Source organism: Ornithorhynchus anatinus, chromosome X2 (assembly GCF_004115215.2).
Source record: "Ornithorhynchus anatinus isolate Pmale09 chromosome X2, mOrnAna1.pri.v4, whole genome shotgun sequence".
NCBI lineage: Eukaryota > Metazoa > Chordata > Mammalia > Monotremata > Ornithorhynchidae > Ornithorhynchus > Ornithorhynchus anatinus.
Genome location: NC_041750.1, coordinates 25,645,720 through 25,663,828, shown reverse-complemented (window position 1 = coordinate 25,663,828; position 18,109 = coordinate 25,645,720). Strand labels below are relative to the sequence as shown.

At 47.4% G+C, this 18,109-nt stretch overlaps 1 protein-coding gene across 3 annotated transcripts in view; it reads right to left on the bottom strand.

Annotated features, from left to right (window-relative positions):
* The window catches only part of RNF144B (ring finger protein 144B), a 46,560-nt gene extending 28,919 nt beyond the window's left edge, over nt 1-17,641 (bottom strand). The window contains exons 1-3 of one of the 3 annotated variants that reach the window (XM_007666441.4): nt 17,424-17,641; nt 9,675-9,748; nt 3,128-3,356 (exon numbers count right to left, since the gene is read on the bottom strand). In XM_007666441.4, coding sequence (XP_007664631.1) covers nt 3,128-3,307 — 180 coding nt within the window. In that variant the 5' untranslated portion in view covers nt 3,308-3,356; nt 9,675-9,748; nt 17,424-17,641. Of the gene's footprint in view, nt 1-3,127; nt 3,357-9,674; nt 9,749-16,137; nt 16,357-17,423 lie in introns of those variants that run through there. The other 2 variants (XM_007666440.4, XM_029052895.2) reach the window with 2 other exon arrangements.
* Between the last annotated feature and the right edge of the window lie 468 nt (nt 17,642-18,109).

Genomic DNA, 18,109 nt, shown 5'->3' with positions numbered 1-18,109 from the left:
TTCGCAGGGTTAAAAAAAAAAATCTTTTATATGGGCTTTCACGGGAGAAAGAATCCAAACATCCCAGGTGCCCAAGAGGAAAACAGGTTTGATTCCATAAATATTTTATTGATTCTGGATAAAATGTTTACAGGCAGGTAATTAAAAACTGCCCTTGCCACCTGCCACCTCCCTAAAATTCCATCCTCGCTCAGACATCCTGTTCTGACCTCAGAGAACAAATAGGAACCAGGAGGATCATGCAGTTAACTTCAGTCGGCCACTTTCGGAATCGAACATGATTGCACGCTGCTCACCCTTTGTGGCCTAGTGGAGTCAGAGACCTGGGTTCTAATCCCAGCTCCTCCACTTGTGGGCTGTATGACCTTGGGCAAGTCACTTAACCTCTCTAGACCTCAGGTTCCTCATCTGTAGAATGCCTGTCCTCCCTCCTTTTAGACTATGAACCCTGCGTTGAGCAAGGACTGACCAATCTGATTTTATGCTTACCCCAGAGCTTTGCACAGTGTTTGGTGCCTAGTAAGCACTCAGTCAACACCGTCATTCTTACTTCAGTGAATCACAGGAAACGGGGACACACAAACGCATGAACCACACATATTTAGTGGGCTCGTACTGTGTGCAGAGCACTGTACTAAGCGCTTGGAAGAGTACGATATAACAATAAAGACACGTTCCTTGCCCACAACAAGCCTACTAGGTGACTCTGCTATCTCTTCCGTGTTATATTCAGTCCCTGATACACTTTTTAAGCCCAAATAAAAAATTTGGTGAGCAACAACAGGCTGAAAATTACCCTGGAAGCAAAGCCTTCAAAGGACACATTCACTGAACAGGATCTTGGCAGGATATGGAGTGAGTGAATGATAATTACGCTTGACTTGGCTGACGCTCTCAGTTGTTACGCTTTGGGGAATCTCTAGAATGACCCCCAGCGGTCCTAAAGTCAGGGTCGGGGGCTGGAATATTGAGTTCACGTGTCCCAACTTAGCCTGAAGTCCCCAGAAGACTCTGGGTGACCGTCAGAGACGTGTGAGGCGAGGCAGCCTCCTCTAGGCTATAAGCTCCCTGTGGGCAGGGATCATGTCTACCGTGGCCTAGAGGAATCAGAGGACTTGGGTTCTGATCCCGGCTCCACCCCGGGTCTGCAGTGTGACCTTGGGCCAGTCACTTCGCTTCTCCAGGCCTCAGTTACCTCACCTGGAAAAGGGGGATTAAGACTGTGATCTCTATGTGGGACAGGGACTGTGTGCAACCCAATTATCTTGTATCTACCCCAGCGCTTAGTAGTGTTCCGAACACGGTAAGTGCTCAATAAACACAACTGACTGACCGAATGCTCTGCGCACAGTAAGTGCTCAATAAATACCTTTGATTGATTATTTTTCCCTGAGGACTGCTGGGACTTAGAGTCCTAATGCACCCACTAACATTTCCTGCCCAGTTTTCACACAAGCCTAGCCAAACCAGAACTACCTCATTTTTTTGAATACAGCCATACGTCCTTTCTCCCCACCCGCAAGCTGGTCCCTGCAGGACTCGACAATCTTTTAAACACTAACTATTTACAGCGTTGGCCCAAGGCAAGATGCTTGGTTTAACCGAAAGACCCTAAATGTCCAGGTAATTATTAAAAGTTATTTTTCCCTCAAGGGAGAAATTCCTAGTTGGCCAATCTCAGGAAGCTGGGCTAGGCCAGGTAAATGAGGAGGTTCAAAAGTTAAATTCAGAGGTGAGCTGCCTGTGATGGGCTATTAATTAGGGGGAATTTGGAGTTGTGGTGGGGGAAAATGTCAGGGAGGAAAGAGGGTCCATCCCTAAATGTTAGGATGGATGTGAGGAAGGGAAACTTCACACAGTTCTGCAAGTTATCCCACTGCCACTGTGGAATAATAATAACAGTATTTGTTAAGTGCTTACTATGTTCCAGGCCCCGTACTAAGCCACTTATCCTGCTGTGTGTCATGGGCAGGTCACTTGACTTCTTGCCTCACCTCATGGGTAAACTTGGGTTTAAGACTGTGAGCCCCCATTCATTTTATTCAATCGCATTTATTGAGCATTTACTGTGTGCACAGCACTGTACTAAGCGCTTGGAAGGGTACAATAAACAGACACCTTCCTTGCCTACACGAGATTACAGTCTAGAGACAGTGAGACACGGACTCCATCCAACCTGATTAGCTTGTTTTAGTGGTAGAGAAGCAGCATGGCATAATGAATGGACCACAGGCCTGGGAGTCAGAAGGTCATGGGTTCTAATCGCAGCTCCACTCCTTGTCTGCTATGTGACCTTGGACAAGTCACTTCACTTCTCTGTGCCTCGGTTACCTCATCGGCAAAATGGGGGTTGAGACTGTGAACCCCACGTGGGACAGGGACTGTGTCCAACCCGATTTGCTCATATCCACCCCAATGTTCAGCACAGTGCCTGGCACACAGTAAGCACTTAACAAATACCAGAATTATTATTATTATTCTTATTGTATCTACCCTAGTGCTTCGAGCAGTGCTTGACATGTAGTAAGCACCTAACAAATGCCACAATTATTATTATTGTTACTGGTATTATTAGGAGAGTACAATACAACAGAGTTGGTAGACACTGGATAAGTCTTTCTGTTTTTTTTCTTGAGCAGAGCAGAATCAGAGGCCCGGGTCCCCATTCATTCATTCATTAAATCATATTTATTGAGCACTTACCAGGTGCAGAGCACTGTACTCGGAGAGTACAATCCAATAATAAACAGACACATTCCCGGCCTACAATGAGCTTCCAGTCTAGAGTGGGGCAGACAGACATTGACATAAATAAATTCCAGATATGGATGTAAGTGCCGTGGGGCTGGACGGGGGGAAGAACTAAGGGAGTAAGTCAGGGTGATGCGGAAAGGAGAGGGAGAAGAGGAAAGGAGGGCTTAGTCAGGGAAGGCCTCTTGGAGATGCGCCTTCAATAAGGCTTTGAAGGAGGGGAGAGTCGTCGTCTGTCAGATTTGAGGAGGGACGGCCTTCCAGGCCAGAGGTAGGACATGAGTGAGGGGTGGGAGGCGAGATAGACGAGACCGAGGCCCAGTGAGAAGGTTAGCCGCGGACCAGGCCGGAGAGAAGTCCCCGCGCAGACGCTTACCTCCGTGCAAAAAGAGCACCGGCATTGCCGCAGCCTCGTCATCTGGCCCCAGGGATGCTCACACAGACAGAGTTTGCAGGTCACCAACGGCTCCAGCGCGGGTTCTCCGGGTGCCGGTCCAGCGGACGCCGGCTCCCCCGTCGTCATGACGCGGTGGCAGATCCCCCCCGCGGAACCCATCGCTTGGCCTCCGGGGGGTCCTCTCCTCTGGGGCTACTCGCCTCCGGCCCTGTGGAACGAGAAACACACCTGAAACCTTGCACACCTCCACCTGGCCACTGTTTGAGAAAGAAGGCGGGCATTCCATCCATCTGTCGTCGACTCGTTCCGACCGATCCATCGACGGTGCTTACTGAGCGCTTAGTTTGTGCAGGTCAGTCGATCGTATCTCTTGAGCTCTTACTGTGTGCCGAGCACTGTACTAAGCACTTGGGAGGGAAAATCACAACAACAGACACATCCTCTCCCCGCAGAGAGCTTAGAGTCTAGAGGTGGGAGATGGATGTTAATAGAAATAAATTACAGACTTGTTCAGAAAAAATAAACGTCCTTACTGTGTGCCAAGCACTGTACTAAGTGCTAGGGTGGATACAAGCAAATCGGGTTGGACATGAGTTCAGTTATGTAAAGGGAGGGCACGGCCTGGATTACAGAGATTACCAGACTAACCACTTACAAAATCAAAACTCAGTCCAGTTTTTTTTTCCTTTGTCTATCTTTTAGGGTATTTGGTAAGCATTTGCGATGTTCCAAACACTGTTCTAAGCATTGGGATAGATATAAGTTCATTAGGTTGGACACAGTCCCTGTCCCACATGGGGCTCACAGTCTAAGAAAGAGAACGGATATCCCCATTTTACAGTGGAGGAAACTGAGGCACAAAAAAGTTAAGCCACTTGCCCAAGGTGACATAGCAGGAAATTGGCAGACCTGGGATTAGAATCCGGGTTCTTCTGACTCTCGGGCCAGTGTTAACTCCACTAGGCCAAGCTGCTTCTTTCAAACAGCCAAGCATCTTCCACTTGACAAATGTAGAGTAGGATGTTGCCATTAACCACTTGAGCACTTCCACTCTCGCCCCATCCCCACGATACTTCTGTAAATGTTCTGACCCTCTAAATCCCCTATCCCTCATCTATTTCAACGTCTGTCACCCGTCGCAGACTGTAAACTCCTCGTAGGCAAAGACTGCATCTACCAACTCTGCCGTATAGCACTCTCCCAAGCGCCTACTCCAGTGCTCTGCACACGCAATAAACGCTCAAAAAACACCACTGATTGACCCAATGGCCTCGGCGGAGCCCGGAGCTTGAGTCGAGGGGTGGAAATGTCCTCCCATTTCCATTTTGGCTCTGGGATGCTAAGATTGAGGAAGCCAAGCCAGGGACTTTCTCCCTACGTCTGGCCAAGCAGCGAAAGATACGTTTCGGAATGAAGTCAAACGAATGTCACCTCCCCAATTCTGCCCTGTCCACCCCCGGGGGCTTTCTTTAGCTCTGGACAGCGTGCTGGTCATCAGCCAGAGGGAGAGGTAAAGATACAAACAGCATCTTGCACCACCGGCCTAAGTTCAGACCAAGGTCCACACGCTCTCAAACTCTGAACTACTTTTTTTCCTCACCCTTCCACCGCTTCTCAGGACTACGGCAGTAGCTGGAGAATGGGTTTTTATGGATGGTGCCAGTTAAGCGCCTTCTACGTGCCGGGCACTGTACTTAGCACTGGGGTAGGCACAAGCTAATCGCGTTGGACAAAGTCCCTGTCCCACGCGGGGCTCATAGTCTTAATCCCCATTTTACAGATGAGGGAACCAAGGCTCAGGGAAGTGAAATGACTTGCCCAAGGCCACACAGCAGACAAGTGGAGGAGCCGGGATTAGAACCCAGGTTCATCTGACTCCCAGGCCGGGGCTTTATCCACTAGGCCTCTCTGCTTCTCTAGAATGAGAGGGTTCTGTTGAGAAGATCAAGGGTCAGGCCATGGCTGTGACTCTCCTTGTCCAAATGATTAGCTAATTTAACAGGAATACTGGTTTGGAAAAACCCTAACTCTGAGGGGCTTTCCTTGTGCGTTCATCCGCCATGATGGAGAGAAAAATCAACCTGTTCTTTCGAGCCACTGGGACGCTGAAAAATAACCTCCCTTTAAGGGTGATCGCCAAAGGGAACTTCCTAGCCTGAAAAGAGTTAACTGCTATCGTAAAGAGGAGCAGGATTCCAATCCCAGCTCCACCACTTGCCTGCTGTGTGATCTTGGGCAAGTCACTTCACTTCTCCGGCCTCGGTTTCCCCACAAGTTTAGCGTGGATTCAATAACTAGTCTCCCTCTGACTTGGACCGTGAGTCCCCTGTGAGTCAGAAGGACCTGAGTTCTAACCCCGCTCTACCATGTGTCTGCTATGTGACCTCGGGCAAGTAACTTCTTCGCCTCAGTTATTTCATCTGTAAAAGGGGGGTGAAGACGGTGAGCCCCACATGAGATAGGGACTGTGTCCAATGCGATTAGCTTGTATCTACCTCAGCGCTTAGAAAGGTTCTTATCACATAGCGTGCGCTTAACAAATATACCATCATTATTATGTTGATTACTGGCTTGTAATCCTAGTTATCTTCCAGGCTAGCAAATTCTGGGCTCAGTCTCCGAGTCACTGAGGAAAAGCAAAAATGTCAGATTGAGGATGTGAAGGCTAAGAACGTTCCTGTGGAAACTACCTAGGATCACCATGTTCTAACTGTGCCAACGCTGTCCAACTTTCCCTTAGATCAGGCTCACTGGAAGGGTCAGGCACAACACGAATCTCAATGCAGCTTACTGATCATCGATCAAGTAAGTGCTTAACAAATACCACTATATGCTAAGCTAATTCATTTCACAAACCCACAGGAGACGGCCAAGGGGAGGACGACTTGCTAGGATCCCGGTGGCCTTGTGGAAAGAGCACGGACCTAGGAGTCGGAAGAACTGGGTTCGAATCCCAACTCTGTCACTTGCCGCTGGTTGACCTTAACAAGCCCCACAACGCTCATGCATCTATCCTCACGCTCTGCCATTTTCCCTGTCTGGAACTGATTTTAATGTCCGTGTCGCCCTTTGGACTGTAAACTCCTTGTAGGCAGGGAGCATGTCTGTCACCTCTACTGAATTTACTCTCCCAAGCACTTAGTTCTACAGTGCTCTGCCCCCAGTAAGCACTCAATAAATACGACTGACTGACTGACTGACTGAATCCTTCTTCCCTGCCTCGTGTCGTGGGAACTAGGCGATTAATCAGTTAACTAATTACAAAATCGATGTCTCGACAACAAATGGAGAAAAATGGTCCTTTTTCCACTGAATGCTTGCAGAACCTGAATATGAGGAAAAGCCACAGGTCAGCGGTCAGGGCTCCATGTGCAATGCTGGGTGCATTTTTCAGCATGCCTGGGCGCAAAAGAGCATGCAGATGGCAGTTTGAAACTTGCCGGCGTCCTGACAACTCCTGGCAGTAGTCGGCCTTTCAGCCCCTCGAAAAAGCAAAACATTCCTCCCTGTCTGATTTGTCACCGGGAGCGTACGTACGTAGACCGAAAGAATGTCAAACACATCAACTTTAAAAAAACCAGAATGCTGAACCCCCTGGGTTACTGCACTTCTTAAAAAAGAAAATCCTTCCCTTGAAGGAACAAAGTCGTTATGTGCACCCTAAAAAGAGTTCAGCCGACAACAACCGCACCCATTTGACACTCTCTAGAAATTACAAGCTGTCATTCCATCATTTTTATTTTTTAAATGATATCCGTTAAGCGCTTACTATGTGCCAGGCACTGTACTAAGTGTTGGAGGAGATACAAGATAATCGGGGTGAACACAGTCCCTGCCCACACAGCGCTCACAATCTTAATCCCCATTTTTAAATGAGATAACTGAGGCTCAGAGACATGAAGTGACTTCTCCAAGGTCACACAGCAGATAAGTGGCGGAACCGGCGTTAGAACCCAGGTCCCTCTGATTCCCAGGCTCGTGCTCTACCCGCTAAGCCATGCTGCTTCTTAACAACGTGAGAAGACCCTAATGAAAAAAAAAAACAAGGTGTTAGACACATCCCCTGCCTGCAACGAGTTTACAATCTACAGTCTCATTATGAGACAAGAAGCCAGCACTAGCAGCTATCCGACCCCTAACGGGAAAGGTACTTCCTCCCATATCTTTCCACTAGGAGCTCGGAAGAAAAAGTGCACTTCAGAAGCTGGTTAGGAAACTTAGGCTCTCTAAAGAGTTTTCCTACACTGCCAGTGACCCAAAAAAGCAACCCGATCAGAAAATACATGCAGTGGGAGGGAGAGTGCTGACACTCTGAAGTATTTTTAACTGGCGCAGCTGCAGCCTGCTAGAGTAGCCAGAACCCTGCTAATTAGCACTTCATGTCAAGGGATAAATTAAGAAGCCCCATCACGAGACAGGGCTGTTTCCCTCCTCCCGATAGGAATTCCCCAAAATGGAATTCCAAAACCTTTTTGGTGGGAGGTGAAGAGACCCAACAGATGATCAATAGGTATCCATGGGCAACGGCTGGAATGCCAACATCTGACCAGAGCCGGAGAAACTGGTCTCTAGACCCAACATGGAGGAACCCTACAAGCTCGAGTGTTCTCAGATTTTCTCCAAGAGTCAAAGCGAGGGATAGAAGAGTTGATTGTGCTTTACTGAAGGCCCATCTTCTCCAAGAGGCCTTCTCTGACTAAGCCCTCATTTCCTCTTCTCCCACTCCTTTAGTAGTTTATTTATATTAATATCTGTCTCCCCCTCTAGACTGAAAGTTCATTTGGGCAGGGAATGTGTCTTCATTGTTACATTGTACTCTCCCAAACGCTAGGTACAGTGTTCTGCACACCGTAAGCATTCAATAAATACAATTGACTGACCTTATTATCGCCCTGATTTGCTCCCTTCATTTCCCCCTCCTTCAGCCCCACAGCACTTATGTACTTTCTGGTAATTTATTTATATTAATGTCTGTCTCCCCCTCTAGACTGTAAGCTCACTGTGGGCAGGGAAGGTGTCTTAACAACTCTCCCAAGCGCTTAATTCAGTAAGCTCTCCTCTAAGACTGTAAACTCCTTATGGGCGGGGAACACGTCTGCTTATTCTGTTGTATTGTACTTTAGTACTGTGCTCTATTCATAGTAAGCGCTCAATACTATTGGGGATTGATTGCTCTGCACATAGCAAGCGCTCAACAAACACGACTGATTCTGTTAAGTACTGACTCTAGGTCAAAGCACTGCACTAAGCACTGGGATGCAGCGTAAACAGATCAGATCCAAGCTCTGTCCTCCGTGGGACTTACAGTCTAAGAGAGAGGAATCCCATTTTTACAGATGACGAAACAGTGAGATTTAAAGTCTAGAGCCGGGACTAGAAGTTGGGTTTTCTTATTCCCAGTCCCGTTCTCTTTCCACTACACCACACTGCCTCCTGCAGAAGATTCTTTTTCCCCTCTTCAGTTTTTTCGTGAAGGGGAAAGTCCAGCTAATCAGTTCTTCCCCTTTGAAATTCCTACCCGCTCCTGTTGAGAAATACATCGAAACCTCATGAATACAAACCCCATCTGTGCACATCCAGAGAGGGAAATGTACTTTGTATTTCCTTCTTTTACCCTCTCCCCTGACAAAGAAGGTCGATTTTGATCTCGAGGAGGAACCCCAGTTCCTACCATGGTTAATGAAGGTTCAGGTAAATGGTACGTTACCTGATGATAATAAAAACTGTGGCATTTGTTAAAGGCTTACTACGTGCCAAGTACTATACTAAATGCCAGGGTAGATAACTAAATAATCGGGTCCCACATGGGGATCACAGTCTAAGTAGGAGGGAGAACAGGTTTTGAATCCCCATTCTGCAAATGAGGGAACTGAGGCACAGAGAAGTCAAGCGAGGTGCCCAAAGTCACGCAGCAGGTAAATGGTAGAGCCGGGATAAGAACCGTGCTCTTTCCACCAGGACACGCTGCTTCATCCGATCAACAAATTTGCTTTGGGGAAGTATTGGAGAGCCAGTGAAAAAGACACAAAGAATCGATCCATCGATCATATTCATTCATTCATTCATTCAATAGTATTTATTGAGCGCTTACTATGTGCAGAGCACTGTACTAAGCGCTTGGAATGGACAAATCGGTAACAGATAGAGACAGTCCCTGCCCTTTGACGGGCGTACGGTCTAATCGGGGGAGACGGACAGACAAGAACAATAGCAATAAATAGAATCAAGATAGCAATAAATAGAAGCAAGGCAATAAATAGAATCAAGTAAATACTCAATTTATTGAGTGCTTACTGTGTGCACAGTACTATACTAAGCACTTGGGAGAGTGCAATATCACAGAGTTGATAGACATGTTTCTTTGCCCACATTAAGCTCCCCGGTAGCCTTATAGATTTAAATGTAAAAATCTGCCATATACCTAGCTGTCCTTTTTTTTAGATTCTTCTTTAGAGTCACTAGAAAGAATACACAAGAAATATACAGTGCTATAAGATGGCCTTAAAAACCACTCGGATTCATTTACCCTTGAGTCTCACTGTCTGTCCTGTCTTTCATCAGTGCCGTTTCAATCAATCTGCGGTATTTATGGAGCACTTTCTGGAAAAGTACAACATAACAGAGTTAGTAAAAATAATCCCTGCCCACAAGGAGCATAGAGTCTACAGGGGGAAATCAGATACTAAAAAAGATTGATTGATTATTCCTCCCTACATCTCCCTTAAATCCAGTTTAGGAAGGGTTTACTATAAGGGGGGGGACCAGAATCTGCCATTTCCCAGAAATGAACAGCCTTCTCAGTTTCATGTGCATACCTAACCAACTTTTTTTCCAAACAAAAAAATCTGTGGTTATCTTTCACAATGAACGAAAGCAGCAGTTTCTCTCTGTTTGCTAACGCACAGTTTTCACTTCTACTTTTCGTGTAGCAGCCTTTAATCCATACCTACCCCATCTGCCATTATTAGACAGATCCCCATGCGTAAGAGAGAGCGATCACATACCAGAGGCTCATCAGAACCCAAATACCGAAGCTTATCCTGCCACAGCCCCTGGAAAACTAATAATACCGTCTGGCAAGCCACACGTCATCCCCTGGGATTTGACACACGCTTGGAAAACACTTCCTTTTCAGCAGATGACTCACGCTCCCCTTATATCTTGTCGTCATTCCTCGTGTTCTCAGTCTCTTACTGCCGAGCTACAGGTGCAAATCTGCCCTGAGCTTTTTTTTTTTATGGTGTTTGTGAAGTGCTTACTATATGCCAGGCACTCTACCAAGCGCTGGGGTAGATACAAATTAATCAGGCTGGATAAGGTCCCTGTCCCACATAATAATAATAATGTTGGTATTTGTTAAGCGCTTACTATGTGCCGAGCACTGTTCTAAGCGCTGGGGTAGACACAGGCACATGGGGCTCACAGACTCATCCCCATTTTCCAGAAGAGGGAATGGAGGCAGAGAGAAGTTAAGTGAGTTGCCCAAGGTCACAGAGCAGACAAGTGGCACAGCTGGAATTAGAACCCAAGTCCCTCTGACTTCCAGGGTCTAACCACTAGACCATGCCGCTATTCGAAGGAGGCCAGGGAGCAGGCAATGCAGCTCAATTTGGGGCTCAAGGTTACTCTGAATTCAGTGATCCCCACTCTTCTTGAGTCAGCGGTGCTCCTGCCTCTCTTAAAACTGTTCTTTCAGTTTTTCATTCATTCATAAAATTGCATCTATTGAGTGTTTACTGTGTGCAGAGCACTGTATTAAGCACTTGGGAGAGTACAACTATAAACAGACACATTCGCCACCCACAACGAGCTTACAGCCTAGAGGACTCTGTTTGCAAATACTTTTAGATCTGCCTCTCCCAATCCCTGTAGTCAGGGAACATGTCACTTCTCTGCTTTCTCCTTCCCAGTGCTTAGGACAGTGTACTTCACCCAGTGTGTGCTCAGTAAAAGTCTGGCTGCTGTTACTATTCTCACAGCCCTCCAAAAAAAATCTGCCTTACTTCTATCTGGTACAATGACCGAGATCCGCTTGGGAGGAAGGAGATGGACAGATAGCCACAGACCAAGATGAGGTCTCATTCAGAAAACTCCATCTACCAGGTCAAGCCATTGAATTCTAATCACAAATGTTTACACCTCCCCCCCCCCTCAAAAAAAACACACACAAAAAAAAAACTCTACAACATGAATGACACTAGAGAACTTAGTTGAATACACAAATCCTTGTGAAAGGAATATAAATAAAACACCAACTCACAGCAACTTCTAAGAACTGCCTGTAAATCTGGAAACTTTCCTTTGTTTGTTTTTAATTAAAACCCTTCTCTAAATACCGGTTTAGCTGCAAAGCTGCCCCAGCTCCGGCCCTCTCTGAACTGAGTATAGAACAATGACTCCTGCCTTTGTTAAGGCGCGGTTTCTCCTAATGAGGAAGCCATAACACAGGACAGGAAATAAAGAATCAGAAAGGTTTGCTAAGTCATTGTTGATGATCTTCCTGCTCTGTGTCACCACTGGATGCCGGAGTCCTGATTCCCAGCATGGTACCAGCAGAAGAATGATATTTATGTGCAGTTCCAAACTGATGGGAATTCCAGGTCTTCAATGGCCTGGATGTTTTTCTTGAGGACTCTGAAAACTATCCTCATCTGAGGAAAACACACTGTAATGCAAGTAGAGCGGACAAACTTTGAGTATGAATAATAGTAATAACTGTGGTATTTGTTAAGAGCTTACTTTGTGCCAAGAATTGTACTGAGACCTGGGGTAGATATGTTATAAACGGATCGGACACAGTCCCTGTCCCACATGGGGCTCACAAAAGTAAGAGGGAAGAACAGGCAATTCTTCCCCATTTTACAGAACAAGCAACTGAGGCACAGAGAAGTTAAGTGAGCTGCTCCAAGTCACATAAGTGGTGGACTTGGCTGACTTCTCAGGCCTGTCCTCTTTCCAAGTCATGTACCTTCTTTGCTTTGAAGGGCTCGGTAAAAAAGAAAACACATAGTTTACTCCATAAAACCCTCCGCCTTCATGAAACGAACCGAGGACTCGGATAACCGAGAAATCCTCAGGATCTTAGTGATGAGAAATGTTTTTCACATTGGGTCCTTGATCAGATCCGAGAGCCATGAGACCTGGCTTTGGACAAGTCACTTCACTTCTCTGTGCCTCAGTTACCTCATCTGTAAAATGGAGAGTAAGACTGTGAGCCCCGCGTGGGACAACCTGATTACATTGTATCACCCCAGCGCTTAGAGCAGTGCTTGGCACATAGTACGCGATTAACAAATACCATCATTATTATTAGTATTACCTGATGCACCCCTCCCTAGATTTGAGGAGACAGGAATTTTACTTGTGTAGATTGTTGGGGGCGGGGAGAGGAGTCATTCCTTTATTTGTTTTTTGTAAAGCAAAACATCAGGAAAGTGACTCAATCACAAGATGAGAAATGTTTCTGACACCATTTAGAGTAAAACCAGCCAGAGACTTGGTTATTTTCATTGACGAAGGGATGCCAGAATTTTTTAAAAAGTTGTCACTTCTCAGAATGTTGCAGCAACGTGTCAGGGAGAATGTTGAGGGTACATCGAGTTCAATTCTCCCTTTTTGATGAAATGCAGGTAAATTTAGCAGTGCAGTGCACATGTGAAAATGGCCGAGTTTATGGTCCCCATGATGGAACTCACCCTCCCTTTAATAGAGAAGACAGAAGTTCAGTTAGCAGAAGCCCACACTTCTGATCTGATAACCCAATTAGGGGACCTCATGTTCCTATTGTTTTTTGTTTGCTTGTTTGTTTGTTTGTTTTAATGGTGTTTGTAAAGTGTTTACTCTGTCTGACACCTTATTAAGTGCTGGGATAGACATAGGCCTATCAGGTTGACACAGCCCAGGTCCCATAGGGGCCCCCCAGTCTTAATTCCCGTTTTACAGATGAGGTAACTGAGGCACACAGGGAAGACGAGTGACTTGCCCAAGATCACAGAGTAGACAAGCAGGAGCTGGGATTGGAACCCAGGTCCTTCTGTCTCTCAGATAATATATGGAATATATACCCTTGTTCCCTAGGGCTCTATTTCTGCGAATTGCTCACTGACAGAGAGGAGCAGTGTGGCTTTGTGGAAAGAGCCCGGGCTTGGGAGTCAGAGATCATGGGTTCTAATCTTGGCTCTGTCACTTATCGGCTTTGTGACTTTGGACACGTCACTTTGCTTCTCTTTGCCTCAATTACTTCATCTGTAAAATGGAGAATAAGACTATGAGCCCCATGTGGGACACGGACTGTGTCCCACCTGATTATCTTGTATCTACCCCAGTGCTTAGCACGGTGACTGGCACATGGTAAGCGTTTTACCAATACCATAAAAATGTCATCAATCAAGAATACTTATTGAGTGCCCACTCTGAAAAAAAAGAACTGTACTAAGCCCCTGGATGAGCACAAGAGAGTCAGTAAACACGATCCCTGCTCTCAAGGAGCTTTTGATTTTCTACCCCTCAATTTTGCTCAATTAATCACTGGTATTTATTGGGTGCTTACTGTGTTCATTCATTCATTCATTCAATAGTATTTATTGAGCGCTTACTATGTGCAGAGCACTGTACTAAGCGCTTGGGATGAACAAGTCCACAGCATTGGACTAAGCACTTGGGAGAGGACAAGAGTTGGCAGACAAATTCCCTGCCCACAACAAGCTTGCAGACTAGAGGTCTCACACAGACATCTTTGCTGAGAGGGATAAGAATATCGTGACACAACATGGCTAGAAGAATCCATAATAATAATAATAATAGTAATTAACAATAATAATAATAACCAAGCACTACAAAATAATCAGCAGACCCTGGCCCACACAGGCCTCGTAGTCCAAAGGGGAGAACAGGAGATGAGGAAACTGAAGCACGGAGAAGTGAAGTGACTTGCCCAAGTCAGACGGCAGGCAAGTGGCAGAGCCAAGATTAGACCCCAGGTTCTGCGACTCCTAGGCCCATGCTCTTTCCACTAGGTTATGCTGCTTCTTCCACAAGCCGAGATTGAAAAATAAAAAACTAAGCCACTACTGACTCAGCCTTTAATAACGCATCTGTGTTCCTAAAGGTTCTCACCTAAATAATGACCCTTTTCTATGGTGCAGGGAGTGGAAGTTGGAAAAAACAACAGTCTCTCCAGGAGAAAAAGGGAAAACTTTTCACAGAGTGAAGCTTCTCCCACGATTCAAATGGTCATAAATTAAAGGGACCCTTTTCTCCCAAAAGGCTCCTTCATCTCCTAAGACTCTTTACTTGATGTACAACCTGAGATTGGAGACAGTTGATTTTTTTTTTTTAAGCAGCATTTTTCTTGCTGACCTATTTGCCTACCAAGCAGCAGCCACTGCCCTCCGAAAGAACTGAAGCCATTCATGAGAAAGGAGCTATTGAACACTGGGAATGTTCTCAGAGGATCAGAACAAAGATATTTGGCAGAGACGACTGTAAATATTTGTAAAACGCTGGGTAAATGGGCAGGCAGTGTTTGATTCCCTTCGCTCCATCTCCAGCGTCGGAGTCTGAAGGCTAGTTAGTCTGGAGGGGGTTGATTCCCTTCGCTGCATCTCCAGTGTTGGAGTCCGAAAGTCAGTCAATCTGGAGCAGAGTTGGACTTTGACAACACTTTTTAAGTCTCCATTCTGGCTGGTGGACGGGTGTTAGACATACTTTTTAGACTGGGCTGTCTGACTGTACGTGTTCCTGCTTTTGATGCTGATTAATCCCAGTTAACCAGGCTACTTCTGAGGCCAAGATTTCCCTCCTCCTCCTCCCCGCCCTAAACTCCATAAAATGATAGACGGGCCAGGTAAGGAAGCAGCGTAGTCTAGTAAAAAGAGCACAAATCCCAAAGTCAGAAGACCTGGGTTCTAATCCCAGTTTTGCCACTTGCCTGTTGTGTGACCTTGGGCAAGTCATTTAATTCACGCCTCACTTTCCAAGAGGAATTAAATATCTGTTATCCCTCTTAGACCACGAGCCCCATGCGGTAAAGGGACCGTGTCCAACTGGCTCGTGTTCTATCCAACCCCGTGCTCAGGACAGCGCTGGACACATAGTAAGCGCTCAACAAATACTACAATCAGTAATAGGCGTAAAGGGGGGTGGCATATGGGGAACGACCGCCTTGGGTGTTGCAATGCCATTCCTTCACGCGGGGATTGTGAGTCTGTGCCATGTTTTAATGCCCTTATTGTCGTGGAACAGTTAAAGCATGCGACACCTCCAAAAGCAAGCAGTGGGGTTAAGAAAGCTAAGTGAATTAATACTGAGAGGTTTCTGCAGTAGCGTGGCTCAGTGGAAAGAGCACGGGCTTTGGAGTCAGGGCTCATGAGTTCGAATCCCAGCTCTGCCACTTGTCGGCTGTGTGACTGTGGGCGAGTCACTTCACTTCTCTGTGCCTCAGTTCCCTCATCTGTAAAATGGGGATGAAGACTGTGAGCCCCACGTGGGACGACCTGATTCCCCTATGTCTACCCCAGCGCTTAGAACAGTGCTCGGCACATAGTAAGCACTTAACAAATACCAACATTATTATTCAGTATCCTGTAACCCTCCTGGAGCTGGAAAATTTACCGGGAGTATTGACTCGGGCTGGTTTCTTCACCTCCTTCACCCTCACCGAGAAAACTAATAGCTCCGGTATTTATTAAGCACTTATCAAACCAAGCATTGTACGAAGCCCCGGGGTGGATACGATATAAGAAGATTGGCCACAGTCCCCGTTCCACACGGAGGTCACAGTCTAAGGGAGAACAGATACCGGCTCCCCATTTTACAGGTGAGGAAACTGAGGCTCGGAGAAGTGAAGTGACTTGTCCGAGGTTATGCAGCAGACCAGGGGCGGTGCCAGGACCAGAACCCGGGTGTCCTGGCCGCGAGGCCCGTGCTCTTTCCATTAGGCCACGGAGGCAGTTTCCATACGTTAGTTGGTATTTGGCAATTAAACACACCGTCGATCGTCGGTCTACCTTCTCAGGGTAGCCGAAGACGTGGGGTATTTTCAGAAGTTGGGTATTCTCGCTGGTCTCTCTATCCCAGAAGTGCCCCCGCGGGACACGGACACCTATTCCCCAAAATCCACAAAACCCCAAGTGATGCCAGAAGCCAGAAGGTAAAATGTATCTCCTTGAGAAGCAGTGGAAAGGGCACGGGCTTTGGAGTCAGGGCTCATGAGTTCGAATCCCAGCTCTGCCACTTGTCGGCTGTGTGACTGTGGGCGAGTCACTTCACTTCTCCGTGCCTCAGTTCCCTCATCTGTAAAATGGGGATTAAGACTGTGAGCCCTACGTGGGACGACCTGATTCCCCTGTGTCTACCCCAGCGCTTAGAACAGTGCTCGGCACATAGTAAGCGCTTAACAAATACCAACATTTTAAGAGAGTTCAGCAACCGGCGTTCGTCAGAGAGTCTGGGGCAGGATGACTAAGTGATAAAGAAAGCGAAAGGGCCGGCACGTTGTGTAACGAAGGTTTTGTGAGTCTAAAAGAAAAACCAATTCTCCTCAGGAATGGGCCTGAGTTTTCCTTGGAATGTGATGTTTAGGGGGCTAGGGCCTCGGAAGCGCTGGGTGGTATTGCAGGAATGTTCGAATGCCCACAATCAGGGATGGGATAATCGCCGATATTCCCTCTGTTATTTAAAAAAAAAAGAAGCAGGAGCACACCTTAAAGATCTCCGCGGTTGGTGCTTTTCAAAGGTCTGCCTCTTCTGAAATCAATCGGAAGCCCTTTCGGAGGCATTAATTCCATTCTCTCTCCCGGAAAAAAATCGGGACGAACGAGCGGATGAAAGCTTTTCCAGCGACCCCTCCCCTAAAGCCCAGCCTCCTCCCCCCCGCCCCCCGCCCCCACTACTTTTCAGATCCACGGGGTGGTCTCTAAAAAGTGAACGAGAACGCAAGCGTCTGTTCAGCTCCCACTACGTGCCAAGCACTGTGCTAAGCGCTGGGGGACCTACAGGTTAGGGGGGCGTCGATTTCCTCCCCTCCCCCCCCCCCCCAACGAAATCTCTCCGAAAGCCAAGTCGAGGGACGGCAAGGGGGACCTGTCGGCCCACTCTCCGGAGCGCTCAGTACAGTGTCCCGCACTGGGCGGGCGCTCAATAAATACCATCCGACGGGGGAGGCTTTAAACTCCCCTCCAGAGGGGAGAGGGAAGATGCCGGTGGTTTTTTCCCTTGGGGGGGGTCCCGCCGGGCGTTTAAAGGGGGATTTTTGCCCCCCGGGGCAGGCACCTACCTTGCGCGGGGCGTTGCGCTCCCCGGCAGCTGTCAGGGGGTCCGGTTCCCGGCCTCGCAGGCCGAGCTTTTCAAGGGTTGCATGAGGACTGGCCCTCCCCAGCCCTTTTGGCAGGCGCATAAATAGTCCTCGCTCCTCCCCTGCTCTTACGAGGACCTTGTCATCCCACCGGCAAAGCCGGCAGCTCCGGGGACAGACACAACGCTTTCCACAGGAAGCTTCTTTCATTCATTCGTCTCGATTGAGCTCCTACTGCGTGCAGGGCACCGGACTGAGCGCTTGGACTGCACAATTCGTGCATCGCTCATTCAGTCGTCTCGATTGAGCGCTTACTACGTGCAGAGCACTGGACTGAGCGCTTGAGATGCACAGTTCGTTCATTGAATCGTCTCGATTGAGCTCCTACTGCGTGCAGAGCACCGGACTGAGCCCTTGGAATGCACAATTCCTTCATCATTCATTCAATCGTCTCGATTGAGCGCTTACTACGTGCAGAGCACTGGACTGAGCGCTTGAAATGCACAGTTCGTTCATTGAATCGTCTCGATTGAGCTCCTACTGCGTGCAGAGCACTGGACTGAGCGCTTGGACTGTTCAATCCATTCATCGTTCATTTAATCGTCTCGATTGAGCTCCTACTGCGTGCAGAGCACTGGACTGAGCGCTTGGAATGCACAATTCCTTCA